Source organism: Taurulus bubalis (assembly GCF_910589615.1).
Source record: "Taurulus bubalis genome assembly, chromosome: 20".
NCBI lineage: Eukaryota > Metazoa > Chordata > Actinopteri > Perciformes > Cottidae > Taurulus > Taurulus bubalis.
This window is the reverse complement of record NC_136608.1, coordinates 4,084,096-4,100,095: the sequence shown is the minus strand read 5'-3', so window position 1 is coordinate 4,100,095 and position 16,000 is coordinate 4,084,096. Positions and strand designations below refer to the sequence as shown.

Sequence of the window (16,000 nt, the reverse complement as noted above, 5' to 3'; positions counted from 1 at the left end):
AGCTGCTATTTCCTCTCCCCCTGCAGAACTCCACCCTTCACCCGCTGCTCTCCCCTCCCGCCACCATTTACAAGAAATGTCAGCAGACTGCAGGAAATAGTTCCTAACAGCTCCCCCTGTGGACTGAAGCTGGAAACAAACACAACTGTTAACAGTGTTGTGTCACGACTCAGAGCTGCTGAGTGAAAGGGGCCACAATATAGATGGAAGTTTTGTGTCGTTTGATAAAAAAAAAAAAAAAAAAAAAAAAAAATATATATATATATATATATATAATTAGGAGTTTTGTGCATGCTATTACCTGAAACCGATCAAAGACATCTTTTATTGACACACTTATCGGCTTGTGAGTGACAGTGCAGGTGTTGTGATGTTTGGTAGATATGTGGCATGGTTGAGAATTTTTACTTTTGTTTCTCAGCCCCCATGTCAGATCTTGTTCACATCAAACTATTTAGTAAATGTTTGAAAATAAAATACAAACAGCACAGAAGTTTGTGCATAACCATATTTGTTTATTACCAGATTATTGCACGCAGGTTTATGGCTGTATAGAAGAACAGAACATAGAAATAAAGCGAGAATCGGTTTAACATCAGAAATGACGGAATTAAGAAGTTATCCTGCAAGTATCTGTCACTCTACTTTTCGTTCAAAAGCACTTACACACAGTGTGTGGAATGATCTGTACAATAAATATGCATACCTGCTTCACATATCACTTAAGTTACATCAGTGTAATCAAAATGCACACGTAAACACACAAGATACATGTGAGGGGGAGTGGATGTCAAAGGATGAAAGGTGTGTGTAGTTTGTTGGGCCAGAAGCACACACACACACACACATTACAAACACCAGTAGCACAGATTTTAATAAAGCATAGTTAAGTAATAGCCTGGTGTCTGCAAAGTGCTGCAAACTGAAGCGTAAACATAAAGAATTTACATGACAAAACCAGGTAGAGTTTCTTCCTTTAAAAAGCAACAGATCTCTCACTCTCACACACACACACACACACACACACACACACACACACACACACACACACACACACACACACACACACACACACACACACACACACACCCTATAAAAATGTAGGAAGTAAATCATCTTTATTCATTTTATAAATATTGCCCCTGTAGCTACTGTTAGTCAATTAAATATAATTAAAAACAGTGAAAAAATTAACAAAAAAATAAATAAAAAATTAACAAAAAATTCTCTTTTTCCCTTGGTTTTTACTATATTTATTGGGGGAGTTTTTCCTGATCCGATGTGAGGTCCGGGATAGGGATGTCATGTGTATAGATTGTAAAGCCCTCTGAGGCAAACTTGTATTTGTGATGTTGGGCTATATAAATTAAACTGAATTGAATTGAATCCTGTGTCTCAAATATCCCTGAATTACTTTTCTATATGGCTATGGCTGTAGCGTTTTGACAGCTGAAAGCCATTCTGTATGAATGACCACGGAAACACATTTACAGCCGTTATCAGTGGCTACTGCAAAGCTGCAGTTAATCAAAGGCAATGCCCACCCTCTGGTTAAGCTATTGAAAAGGAATCCTCCTCGCCAGGATATTCCTCGAGTGTTCAAGAATTGACAGAACAGGTTATATTACAGTTAAGGTTATTTATTTAGCAATTACACACATACATGAAATGCATACCTAATACAAGGCCTTGGACTCAGCTCCCCTGATGGTCTGCTCTGCATACAGTCTGCACACAGCCAGCACACCCCCAGAATGAGAGTGGGCACCGTTCTCTAAGAACAATGGATATTTTTCCCATTTCTGTGAGACTCCCCCTTATCTGACTTTCATATTTGTCTCAGTCTTAGTAGCGAAAAAGGGAGCTGAGTCCTTCTGTAATTCAGACATCTAAAGGTCACAGGGTGAGCCACACTGAGCACAAAGGCGGAACCTCCCACCCACGACAGGAGCCAGACAACGTCCCTGTGCCAGACCGATAACGGCCAAAAGCAAGCTTTATGTGTTAATATGCGGTAGCAATGGCATATAAGGCCACAGCGGCCTCTTTCTAATTTAGCCAAGGTCAAGAGCGACTGAGAACTCGACCAGTTGTGGCTTCTCAGCTTCGCTCAGCTTCGAGACACATTCTTTAGTACAAGCGAGACGTGAAACTTTAGTCAAAGTAAGGCAGTACAACATATAAATCATTAAATTCTCTTCACTATCCACCTAAAACATCTGAGACACAGCCCGCCCAAACCTACCTCTATTTATTATAGTCAATTCATTCATTTATTGACGTATTACTTAGTGTTCATTTAATGATGAAGGCCGTAATGTGATTATTCTTTAATTTATTATTATGTATTCCGGAGTCCTTCTATATCCACTGAATGGTGAGATAAGATAAAAAGGTCTTCTTTGTTTAACCTCCTCTGGTCTGACCCATAGGAAACAGGTTGTCAGTGCAGAAACTGCAACAACGATAACTGTTAGACATCCTGACTGATTCCTGGTTCCACCAATGAAGGCCAGACAGGAAGCTTCAAAGGACGGCTACCAACTAAGTGGTAGCGTAAACAACGTAAACAGTATTATCCAGTGGTTTGGTGATGTTTGGTTGTTAACCGTACATGGATCTGACGGTTAAGAAGCTCAAAGTGAAGATGTATGAATAGGGAGAGACAACAAAGTATCTGGGTCTTTGTATTTATTTCTACTTTTGAAGTCCTTGGGCCAAAACCAAGGTTATTTACTTAATATTGTATCATACACATTTTGTAACTGGTAGTATTATTTTTATTGTCAAAAATAAATAGAGTTTGATGCTCTGCTTTGAGCATCAATATTTTGAGCATCAAAGTAAAACCCCTGAGTGTACTGAAAGGTCCAAAGAGTGAGTTTTATTGTTAAGAATTCAACTTTTCATTTGTGAGAGGATGAATGTGTTGTGCTTGAATAGTGCGCTGTGTGTGAGCTGTGCAGCTTTACCTTCTCATCGTACAGCTCCCCTCTCAGAACTTCAGGGGCCATCCAGTAGGGGGAGCCCACGATGGCCAGAGGCTGCTTCCCCACTCCACCACTGCAGAGAGAGCAAGGCGCTCATTCAGAGTCACTACAGGAGTCGGGATGAGCTGTGAGCCTGAGCTATCATCTTATCTGTATTATTTTATATGTTCCAGCCACAGCCCTGCAACATCTCTTTGTTGAGCTTGTAATGCTTAGTTGTGTTTACACTGAGGCTATGTTCAACATTTTGTTGTTGTCTTGGTTCATATTATATTGATTCTTTCCAATCCCTGTTCCCAACAAAGTATTAGCGACATTTCTGTACCAAGAACCACCAACTGATGAAAGCATGTCGTCATCTCCGGAGTCGGATGAAGACCTGGTTATACACAAGGAGTCATTCATCGGCATATGTTGCACAACAGAGAGACTGAGATGGGTTCAGCATAAATAGCCTCTGATAATTACAGATTAATACTGGACACAGAAATAAATCAGCTGTCAGCTCACAACACTTGAACATAAATAATGATTTAGGAGTCATCTTTTGGCAGCTGTGGTTGTACGTACAGCTAGAGGGGGTCACAGTCCAGCACACAAATACACAAAAAGTACAAAATACCTGGAGTAAGGTGTGACCCCTGCACCTTTCACCTGAATCTCCCATCGCCCGTGGGTGCCCGTCTCCACCTCCCCCAGGTACATCACCGCTCCATCTCCCAGTTGTCCGGCAAACAGCCCGAACTGGTGCCCGCTGTAACAGTGCGCGGCGGGCTCAGAGCCGCTCAGATACTCCGGGCCCGCGGGGTCGCTCCACACGTCCCGCGCGCTCAGGTCGAGCAGAGCCAGCGCCGGCTGGGACAGGGCTACGAGGGTCGGACGAACCAGGGGCTGCAGAGACCGAATCCTGGAGAAACACGCCGCCGGGACCGCGCGGGACACCCCGGGCTCCTCTGAGTCATCCACCGGCAGCTTCTTCAGCGCGGTGTTGGTGAAAGGAAGCCGCTCCAGAGCCGTGGACACGCGGCGGGAGGGCTCCATGAAGGCGGCAGCGTGACGCGACCCGGCCGGGCATCAGCGGTGTGGTGGCGCTGCAACGTGAGGGCGCTTTGTGACCCAAAGACAGGGTGCAGGACGCATGGAGCAGGTGCAGGCAGAAATGAAATAGAAGAAGGCAGATTTAGTCCACAAGTAAGATGGAAAACCCCATCCCATCACAGTAGTTTGGACAAATCTAAACTTTAAGGCTTTACAATAGAAAACTGTGTTTTCAAATGAATGTGTAAGGCAAAGAATCTCCAGCAGGTGGCGGTAACAACAACAGCAACAACAAACAATTCAGCATATGAAAGCATATTGTCATATGAGTGTTGTGTGTGCGCATACTAATAGTAACATGGCTTTTAACTTTGACCTTCACTATTTCAACCTTTTACTCCCTGATTTTAACATCTTCCAGGCTCTTTCCTCACAAGATGAGAGGTCATTTCAAATAATCTATTTACTCATTTCTTATAAAACAGCTTCAATGATAAAAAATAAATGTTAAATGAAAAAAATCTATGTAATATCGTCTCTGCTTCCTCTGATTTCATGTATTTTTATGTATCCATCTTTAACCCTTAAATGGAACATCTGAACACCCATGTGCCGACCTCTTTCTTTCCCCTTTTTGTTTACGTCTCCATGCAAAGTCTGCAGAGATGCTGACTTACAGAAAGGGTTCATACAAATGTCTGCAAGAGAACCCTCAAAAACTCGACGATTTGACAGTGGGACCACCCTAAACCTCAGGGTTAGTTTTTAATACGGAAGTTTTCCTCACACCTCAGTGATCATACAACTGTCTTAATGACATATGCAGTGGGCATTATAGAGAAAAGGAGCAAATAAACTCTACTGAAATATGTATTATGCCTATTATGTCCGTGAGTGTGTAGATTGTGATTTGGCCGTAGACAGCATTTATTTTTTGTTACATAACAATTATTATTTTTGTGTCTTATCATAAATCGTTTTTCATGTATTTCTTGTATTTGTATTTCATTCTTTACTACCAGCCTGTCAAATAAACTCTATATTGTCTCTATTGCAATGTTTGGTGCAGCTCTCTTGGCACATGGGAGTGTTTCAGAAAATAAGTCAATCAACAACCCGAGTTGCAGTTTTTTTCGATAAAAGCAGATTCATGGTACAGCGCAGGGTGCTCATACCCTCAAATGCAAAACCTGGAGGTTGAGAAAGAGAGCAAAGTTTCCAGGAACCAGCGGGAGATAAAGTGACAGTCAAACGAATCTCTCAACGATTCTCTGCTGAGGTAAGACACACGCAATGCTTAATAAACTACGTATATTCTAATTTAAATGTTATAATGAAAACTAAATGCTGCCAGTAACCTAATATACTACATATGTGCAGAGGTGTCAAGTAACGAAGTACAAATACTTCGTTACCTTACTTAAGTAGAAATTTTGGGTATTTATACTTTACTGGAGTATTTATTTTTCAGACGACTTTTTACTTCTACTCCTTACATTTTCACGCAAATACGTAGACTTTCTACTCCCTACATTTTAAAAATAGCCTCGTTACTATTTCACTTTGGCTTGTCATCGTTCAAAAACACACAAAAAAACCTCTCCGCCCCGTTGACCACAGATACGTGCGCGCGCACACAGGTGAGCGCTGAGCACACACACCAGCGGACAGAGAGCGTCGAAAAATATGTCGCGTGAAAAGTAGACCGCTACATCTGCGTTTTAAACGCTCCCAGGGTGAAGATGCAACAGCAGCTCTCCTGTGAGGAGCAGCGGAGTTCTCCTCGCACCGGAGCGGCTCTCTGAACCCGGAGCGGCTCTCTGAACCCGGAGCGGCTCTCTGAACCCGGAGCGGCTCTCTGAACCCGGAGCGGCTCTCTGAACCCGGAGCAGGAGGTGAAACGAGCCACGGTGCTCGTGTCTCCTACCAACAATGAGCTGCTGGCTTCACATATTACAAAAGTACAAAGTACACGGATATAAAACTAAGTCATTAATAAATACATGTACAAATGCCTGTACTTTCGCCGTTAACAGGTTACGCTTGCGCATACGCGATTTGACGCGACGCCGTGAGCTCGTCTTTTCCTGCTGTTGCGTTTCTCAAAATAAAAAAACAGATCTAAGCTCAATATTGAGCATGAATTGAGAGAGGCCGTATCAAATCTACAACCCCGTTTATAACATGTGTGTCAAGGAAAGCAGGTCACTGCACCCACTAATATGGATACAACCTGATGGCTCACATATCTGCACTCTTTCTGTTTTGTTTGGCAAAAAAAAATAAAAGCTTATTGTTTTCCACAATGAGCTATTTAGTAGTAACTAAATATAAGTAATTTTTTGCACAGATTGAACTTACACAAAACATTGTCTGATAGGGCAATCTGATTTACTTGAAAGTGATTGCAATTGTCTTTATTCTGTTATTTATAAAAGCACAGATGAGTCACACAATTATGTTATTTACAGAAAAAGTTTGAGAACCACAGCTTTAAGTGTTTGTGTCGGAGTCGCCGCCGCCGCCTATTTTGCACTATTACAATACTTATAGGCAACTAGTTATCATGTCTTCCGCTCCATGAAACGCATGTTAATGCTCAGTAGTACACATATGGTACTTATGGTCATTATGGCCTTTATAAAAATTATTGTTTTGGGGGAGGTGGGGCAGTGCACTATAGGCCCCTGAGAGGCGGCTTAAGAGTTTGTCCTTAATGGAAAAAAAACATTCCTTTTACATTACTTTTACTTTTATACTTTTAAGTAGTTTTTAAACCAGTACTTTTACTTAAGTAAAACACTTGTGTTGATACTTCAACTTTTACAGAAGTATTTTTAAACCCTAGTATCTATACTTCTACTTGAGTAATGAATGTGAATACTAATGGCACATCTGCATGTGTGAAATGTTGAGATACTCACATTTTACTTCATCTGTTTTATGCTATTAAATACTCCACTACTGCTTTGTACTCGATTTCATTTACTTAACTGTACAGTCAACGGATACTTTGTCAATTACATAGTTAAAAACATATGATCAGTTTATAAAAGGCACACATTCAAAACTTGATACAAGTAAAAGTAGTACAATCATGATATACTTTAAGTGGCTAAAGTAGAAGTACTCATTGGGCAGAAGGCCCTTGTCAGAATTATATTATTATTGTTATATATTACTGATTTATATTCCCCCATAGTCAATACTGCAGTATCTGAAAGCTGAACTAAGCTGAACTTCATCCGTCTGTTTGTTCTTGGCAGATTGCTGTAGTAACAGTTTAACAGGATATTTCTAATCATGTAAACACTCAACAGTCATTTTACAAAATTTGAATTGACTGTACTGGACAAACCAGTCTGCATTAATTAAATTAAAATAATTTAAATTAAATTCAGTTTATTTTGTATAGCCCAAAATCACAAATACAAATTTGCCTCAGAGGGCTATACAATCTGTACACATACGACATTGTATCAGGAAAAACTCCTCTAAATAAAGATAGTAAAGATGTGTATCTCAAATAAGTGTATCTCAAATAGATGTGTGTTTGTGTGTGTGTGTGTGTGTGTGTGTGTGTGTGTGTGTGTGTGTGTGTATATATATATATATATATATATATATATATATATATATATATATATATATATCACCTTTTTAGCTTCTTAAATTAACATTTTTAAGTTATATTGTTTGCTGTATGATGGCTCGACCATAACGACGCACAAGTTTTCATAGTTTCCTCAAAAGTATTTTGAGTATTTGCAAATGTGGCACAATATATTTGCACTCAGACTGTGTAGCCATGTTGTTTTAATGGTTTACAACTAATGTGAAAACAAAATGTATTTCTTTGGAAATCTATTTTCTTTTGGAAGCTTTACGTCTCTGAACGGTACACTTTTCTTTTGTATAACAAAGTGCTTTGTTTATTGTTTATTTTCTATTTAGTACCAGAGAAAGTGGTTAAAGTGATTTGCTGCAGCCAGAGATGAGGCATGATCCCCAATTATGAAAGCCAAAGCTTGTGTAAGAAGGGAGTACGGCGCCATCTTCCTCTCTCTGGTTGTCTTTGTCCTAATCTTTATGCTACGCCACGTGAACGATCTGGAGGTGAGAACTTTTAAGCAATAGTGGTATGAAGGGAGGACCCTGTTTGAAGAGTTTGATATTATGTTTCTGGATCTGAAGAAATGGGTTGCAAATATATTATTAAAGAGCCAAGAGATCCCCCAAAACAGCTGGGGACTGAAGGGAGGACTATGAGGTGCAATGGCAAAGTCAATGTTGACAACAGAGGAAGGGCCATGGGGGAAGTTGAGAAGGGCAGAAAACGTACATTTTAATCATTCTTATCAAAGTCCTTTTGAGTGTTGGGGTGGGAAAGATATTCCGTCTTTGCACTTTTGCTGCATTTAGTGAAGTATTTGTTGCATCTTTGTCACCATCTCTCTCTCTCTCTCTCTCTCTCTCTCTCTCTCTGCCAGTTTCAGAGAGTCAACTTCACCATCATCGCCTCGAGAGTCTCCTCTCACCCTGACATGAGTCGCAGCTTCTGCACCTTCTACCCGCTGTCCCCTCAGGACGCTCTGGAGGAACGCCTCATACTAGACTCCACTGCTTGGCCTGAAACTCCACTTTTGCCAGCTCTTATTTCCTTGGAGCAGACCAGTGATCCAGCTCACAGCAGCTTCACCATTCTCCCAGGGAGGAGAGGAGGACAGTGGCATGTAGGGGATCAGCTGGAGGTCATGATACAAACCTCTGACTTCCAGGGTCGTCCCAAGAAGTCTGGGGGGGACTTCCTACTCGCCCGGCTGCACAACCGGAAGCCTGAAGCAGGAGTTGCTGGACAAGTGGTGGATCTTCTGAATGGGAGCTACTCTGCTGTATTCTCTTTACTCTGGGAAGGAGACGCACAGGTTGAGGTGATTGCTAAAACCATTATGTTCAATGTGATGTGTTTTTAATATAATTATTCATTGTTCGCAAAGACCTGACTCCTTAATTACTGTTGCTATGCCTGTTAACTTTCACCTCTTGCACGGCACATATGCAGTTTGTGAAGCTAACAGGGACAGATTTACCACTCAAAATCTGAGTAATTTGAGACTCTTTATTTTCAGACGAAAGCAGATTCTCATGGTTGTAGATTCTTTCAGCTGCAAACTGTCACTGGTAGATTTATTTACCCGAAACTAGCTAGTTAGTCTGACCGAGTGTTAAGTATCATGGAAAAATGTATAACATAAATTTGCCTGATGTGGATGCAACGTTTCCAATGAAACAGGACAGCGCTGCCAACTTTAGTCGACTCTCTAAAAGCAGCACCTAGAAGGCTCACACATATTGGGGAAATACTACACAGTAGCTGTGCTAGTTGTGAACGTAACTTACTTTTTTTTTTTTTACCTGACCTCTATACTTCTTGGTGTTAGAAGTAAGGCTAGGTCATTACATTATGTTGGTTGTTAGGTTATGTAGGTAGCAAGTTGGTCAGCTTTTCATGCTAAAATGATCAGATTACATGAAAGCAGACAAATAGAATGGATAGACAATTCTCCAGAGTTTATCATCAGACGTCAATCTGCAGAACTTGAAGAATTCACTTCATTTGTCTTGTTTGAGATGACAGAACATGAATTAAATTCTGGTTTCTATCCAATCAGGTGACGCTGGTTCACCCTGGTGAGGCCATCTCAGTGCTGAACAGGCTGAACAGAGAAGAGCCAGACAGGATTTACTTCAAGAGCCTCTTCCGCTCAGGATCACTCTCTGAAACCACCATCTGTGACGTCTGCCTACGTCCAACCCAGCTGCTGTGCAACCACACTGACCTCCGTACAGGTGAGCCTTGGTTCTGCTATAAGCCGAAGAAACTGAGCTGTGATGCCAGGATCAACCACGCTATGGGAGTACATAACCAACAAATCACGGACCAGGAGAAGAAGCTCTTTCAAAGGTGAAGGAGCAGAGATACTGGTATTTTGTGTGACGTCTAAGTACATATATACAGTTTTACCTATGTATCTCTTTTGTGAACTTCAGAAGTTTGTAACTACAGGCAGTTAAGATTGAATATAAAGATGTTGTAAAGATGTAAGGTAATGCAAATCACATCTTTGCAATATGTGTTTGAAAGACATAACAAGATGTCAAAGTGATTCAGTAGCAGTGGCGGGCAGTGCATTTTCGATCTTGGCCTTCAGTGCCGTCTGATATTGTTTACATAAATACGCACATGACATGGTTCTGCGTCATTAACGGACAATGCATGTAGTTCACATCAACAAGAACCTTTACATTTAGTTATGTAGCCGAGGGTTTATCTTGCGCCTATACTTCACTTTATTAATAAAAACAACAACACAATGCTGCATAGTTTGCACAAGATGGCAACCATTTTTATTCTCGTTCCACACTTCACTAGAACATTTCCTCTCCTCCTCTCCATTTTTCCCTCCACAATAAAAGCCCCAGAAACGTGCATCAGAACAATGCTTCCTAGAGCGCTGTTCAAATACTCAATATAATAGGTCACAGTTATAACAAAACATGACAAAACAATCCAACAAAACTGCGGCACACCGCACACACAAGAGCAATAGCCGATCAGAATGAAGGATATTAACTACCGTAAAATGCGGGTTATAAGCAGCTATTTCAATTTTTTTTCCTCAACTTTGACCCGTGCAGCTGATTTATATCTTTTTATATTTTTATCATATGAACCCCACATGAGTTCTAATAGTTGTGTTATTTTATAGAATTTTTTTCAGAATTTAGTTGTAAAACTATTTTATTTTTTCAAATAATTCACTTTTATGACATTTTTTTTATCATAACTATGAACATCCAGCATGATATGAGCAAGATTTCCCAAAAATGCCTTCTCGAGCAGTCCCCAAGTTATTCCAGATGCATGCTTCATGTCACATGTGAACCATTAGTGCATCATCTATAAGTCCTTAATTGGTTTGTAATATATATTACTTAATTTACAAATGGAGAATCCATCATTTATAAAGTATGAAAACCCAATCATGAAGCGCATAATAGTCAAGCTTATTAATCAAGAATAAAACATTTATAACTGTCTTTATGAATTGCATACTAATGAGTTCCTAATGAGTGTTGGAACAATGCTTTATAAATGATGAAATAAGTGTTTACTAATGCTTTACTAATGCTAAATAGCGTGTAGTTATTATAAAGTTTTACCAAACTTTCTAGCAGTTGTTTAAAACTTTTGTGCTTGATTTTTCTAATTTGATTAACTCATTTCAAATGTTTGTCCTCTTGTATTTATGTCCTTAATGTTAAAATGTATTTCAGAGATATATTATGTGCACTTTTCTTCAGTGGTGTTAACTTGAAAGTCTACATTCGGGCTTCAGGACCTGCTAGTGTCACCGTGTGGCCACAAAAAGAAGGTAAAGCATATCTATATATTTCATTTCATATGTATAATTACTGTTACTGCCACCACTGCCTATAATAATAATTCAAAACATAATGTGCTACAGACAATGGTCCTCATGCAAGAACCACTTGTACAAATAGATTTGCTCTTGATGTCATAAGCTTATGTAATCAGTTTGTAATGGGACATCCCAGAATAAAATGTTAGAATCATTATGTATAGTAATTTATATAGGTATGTCAGACTCAATATTGTCTGTTACGACAGATCGGGACTATTGTTGAAAATATCAAAACATTTAAATTAGAAGAAAGTTCTCCAAAATCCCTCGTACAAGCCACTTAATGAGGAAACATGAAAAATGTGTAGGGAGTTTCATGAGCATTTGAGCATTCTAAGCCACTACACAAGGAGTAATACATCATAGTATAAAACATTTCATTTTATTTTGCCAGTAGGTGGCGCTATGACAATGTGAACATACACATGCATCATGTTTCTCTATGTGAAGAGTAGACCACGTCATGTAAATTACATGTAAATCCGATGCCGTTCACCGAAAGCACGCAATTAGCACAACTTTTCATCATAAGGGTTTGAGATCATCCTTGAACAGAATATTGTAGGATAAGTTCGTAAAAGTACAAACACTGAAAATGGCGAGAAATGACAAAAAGGTAGAAATTGGCCGAATTACTGTAGCGCCCCCTAGTCTTTAAATTGCACAAACATTTTTGTGCATGTTACGAGATGCAATGTACACATATGCTGCACATTTGGAATCATTAGTCCAAATAGTTTGGAAGTTATGAGTATTAAAAAACAAGACACGCCCCTAAGAGATTAATTTGTCGTTACCTCTTCAACGCAATGAGATATCAAAAAGCTTAATGACCACAGCAAGTTTGATATGAATCGGACCAAGCATGTAGGACTAGTTCACAACAATGTGTTTTTCACAAAATTCAAAATGGTGGAAAATCTAAGTAGGCGGAGTTTAGTGGTCTGACAGTCTTTTTTGTAGAGCAGGTGCAGATGGACATTCTGGGTCCAACTTCTAGAGGGCGCATTTTTTTAAACACAAATATGACACCTATATCATACCTCTATTTTCACCAGGCCTGACAAGTGTGCAACATTTGGGTTTGAGTTTTTGAGTATGGCAAATACCCCAAATATGCAACCAAAGATCTAAAATAAAACTAAGACTCCCTCCTGTTGCAGTCATCCATGGCCTCGCTGTGGGGAGATGTTTTTCATATGGAAATCTTTTTTCTTTATTTCAGTGACATTGTGAACCTCAGATGACACAGCAATAACATCAATCTTTATTCTTCACCATCCCTTGACTTTAGCAGGTCCTTTTATATCTGTTGTGGCTCACTCATACAAGTTTACATACAAAGAAAAGTAAGAGAAAGATCAGGAAAAAGCTTACTACATTCTTCCGGGTAGCATTCTTCTGAACAGTTTTCAGCCCAATTTCAAAAGAGTGCTAGGAGCATGGAGCATGAGGCTAAAAGTTTAAGAACTTCCAGCTTTTAGCAGTGTTTCTAGTCTCTCAGGAGTAAGGATAAAACACAATAGGTTATACTATATAGCTTGGTGTTGGTCTTATTCTTTAAACTTCCTCTCAGGTCAGGTGAAGGTGAAGAGCAGCAATGTGACATCTGGACCCTCTGGTTATTACTACCAGGGTGTGTGGCGAGCAATAAGTGGCATCACAGTTCGCCAATTCAACGAGTCTTCCATCACTGAGTGTCTGAAAGGCAAGACGGTCCACATGTATGGAGACTCCACCGTCAGGCAGTGGTTTGAATTCCTCAATGCAGCTCTACCAGGTAGCTGATCCACAGTGATTTCTAGCAACCGTTTGGTTTTGTTCCCACTGCAGCTTAATATGTTCCCCTGTCATAATTTCAGGTCTTCAGGAGTTTGACCTGCACAGCCCAAAAAAAGCTGGACCTTACATCTTATTGGACTATGCAAACAACATCTTGGTGACGTCCCGCTTCCACGGCCCTCCCATCCGGATTGTCCCCATCTCAACCAGCGAGCTTCGTTACATTGTGATAATATAAATCCTTATATTCTGCAGATATTCTCCATTACTCTTCATGCCTATTAAAGTTCAGGTCAGCGAGGTCAGTATAACACAGCTATGCAGCTGGAGTTGGTTGTGTCTATGAAAGGTCCAGTTCTCAAGGGAAGTCAGTCACACGCCTGCGCACTTCAACACTCACACCTGTTTATCAGTATGTTGACATTAGTGAAGCAGACGGGTCGTTGCACGGTCCAGTCTTGTGAGAAAAGATGAGAACACGGGATTCTCCTCCTCTTGACAGGATAGAGCCAATCAGATATTAGGACGAGGCGGGATGAACCTGTGACGATAACCTGTGTATGAAAGGCCCCACTTCCGTTTGGGGGGCAGTGGTTCTGGACCCAACCTGCGTGTTGGCTGTACCACTCACTGCTTTTGCAATTGCAGCGCTGACTACTTTGCTTGTGATCATTTAGTAAATAAATATAGAGAACGAGAGAAGTTGTTGAACTGAGTTCTTCTGGAGGCTACACCAGGCATCCAATAATTAGCACGCATTAACAATTGCCAATGAGCTAGATGGCTTAATCGGAGGCCCCAACACTGTCGTAGTTTTTGGCGTCTGGGCTCACTTCGGCACTTTCCCCATGGAGATATACATCAGAAGGCTACAGAGCATCCGCAGGGCAGTGGTGCGGCTGCTGGACAGGGCTCCAGGCACGCTGGTCGTCATCCGCTGGGAAACCCCAAAGTTTTGACGCTTCCTGTGGCGATAAGCAACAGTGACTGGCACTCACTGCAGTGTAACAAGGTGCTCAGAGTCGTGTTCAAAGGACTGAATGTTCATCTGATCGATGCCTGGGAGATGACCCTGGCCCACCACCTGCCGCATGACCTCCACCCACCACCTCCCATTATTAAGAATATGGTAAACCATCTCTTGTCCTATATATGTCCCCAAAAGGGTGGCTAGATGTTTGTGTCTTGGGGGAGAGGAATGGGGAACACTTTCCTTTGATTGTTATTCAAAGACAGAAAAGAGGATATGGATGCAGTGAGGCAACTTCTGCATGAAACAGTCACATATGGCAAGCTTTGATAGTCTAGAGTACACTATTTATTTATAGGAGAATATACAATACATAATATATAAAATGTCCAATGACAAAGGGCAGGCACTTTCAAAAGGAATGAATGGGTTTTATGGTTTAAAAACAGAAACAAAGATTATTTTCATAATGTAACAATCAAATTTAACATGTCAGCTTTTGATATACAGATTATAAGGGTATTTGATTTACAGAAAGGTCTTCATGTAGTAATGAAGTGTACTCATTGTTAATCAAATGGAGTGATTTTCTGTCAGGAATTTAAAGAAATAGACAGATCAAGGTTTCTGCAAACAAATATGTTTTTTGAATATGTATGTCTTTATACGCAGGTGTTTTACAATAGAATAAATGCACTTAGCCTTTCCAAACTGTGATCTGTTTGTGGACTTTCATTAACCTCAATAATGACGTCATCGACCAGTTAACATGAAGAAATTTGAAAACCATCAACAATAAGCAATCTGCAAAGGCAGAAACACTCTGGAAGTAGGAAATAACCAGTAGGCCCAGGATCTTGAAAAGAGAACTGATGCACATGAAAAAGAAAGTCCTATTGCTTAAAATGTAGCCGCCCTGCGCCTCTTATCAGACACGAAAATTGCAACATTTTCTTTTACATTTCCTTAATTATCTCCGGAACCACAGCATGTTTTACTTCATTTAAAGTGCTTAAAATACCGTAAACCCTTGTGAGAAGAGAAATATGTGGTAGAAAATAATTAAAGTAACCGTTAAATTGGAGTACTTGCGTAATCTCCAACGACCCTACGTCACATGCCGCGGTGGCCAAAACAGTTTCACAAGATCCTTCATAATCTCCGTAATCGTACGGGCTTGTTCTAACACAGCAATCCATAGGCTTACAAACCACCTATAAGTACCTGAAATAACACAAAACGGCAAAAAGTAAAAAAATTAATAAAAATAACGCACCATCTTGATTGTGTTGTCATTGTTGGTGATTTTAATATCCATGTTGATAATCCCCAGGACAGATGGGCTATAGAGCTCTGTGGTGTCCTTGGTAACTATGACCTGACTCAGCATGTAACAGGTCCTACCCACAACAAGGGGCACACTCTAGACCTAATCATCACCAAAGGTCTGGACATTTCCAAGGTTGCTGTGACTGATGTTGCACTCTCTGATCATTCCTGTGTTTTCTTTGAGAGTGCAATCTCCCTGCACACAAATGTCCAAACCGAGGTTGTGACAAAGCGTTACATCACTGAAAACACCAGTGAACTATTTATTCAGAAGTTCTGCTCCACACCAGGCCTCTCTTGCATCTCAGTCAATGAGCTTGTGGATGGCTTCAATTCTAAAGTTAAAAATGTTATTGATGCCATTGCACCCACTAAGGTGAAGGTTGTCTCGGGTAAGAAAAGAT

At 40.3% G+C, this 16,000-nt stretch overlaps 1 protein-coding gene across 1 annotated transcript; it reads left to right on the top strand.

The window, feature by feature from the left end:
• Positions 1-8,533: 8,533 nt before the first annotated feature.
• LOC306752053 (NXPE family member 3-like) lies at positions 8,534-14,471 on the top strand (the record flags this gene model as incomplete). Its single annotated transcript, XM_079235747.1, is given in 7 exon segments — positions 8,534-8,959; positions 9,701-9,993; positions 11,394-11,464; positions 13,092-13,295; positions 13,378-13,523; positions 14,065-14,233; positions 14,236-14,471. Coding segments are annotated over 7 exon segments (1,506 nt in total). The 5' UTR covers positions 8,534-8,572.
• Between the last annotated feature and the right edge of the window lie 1,529 nt (positions 14,472-16,000).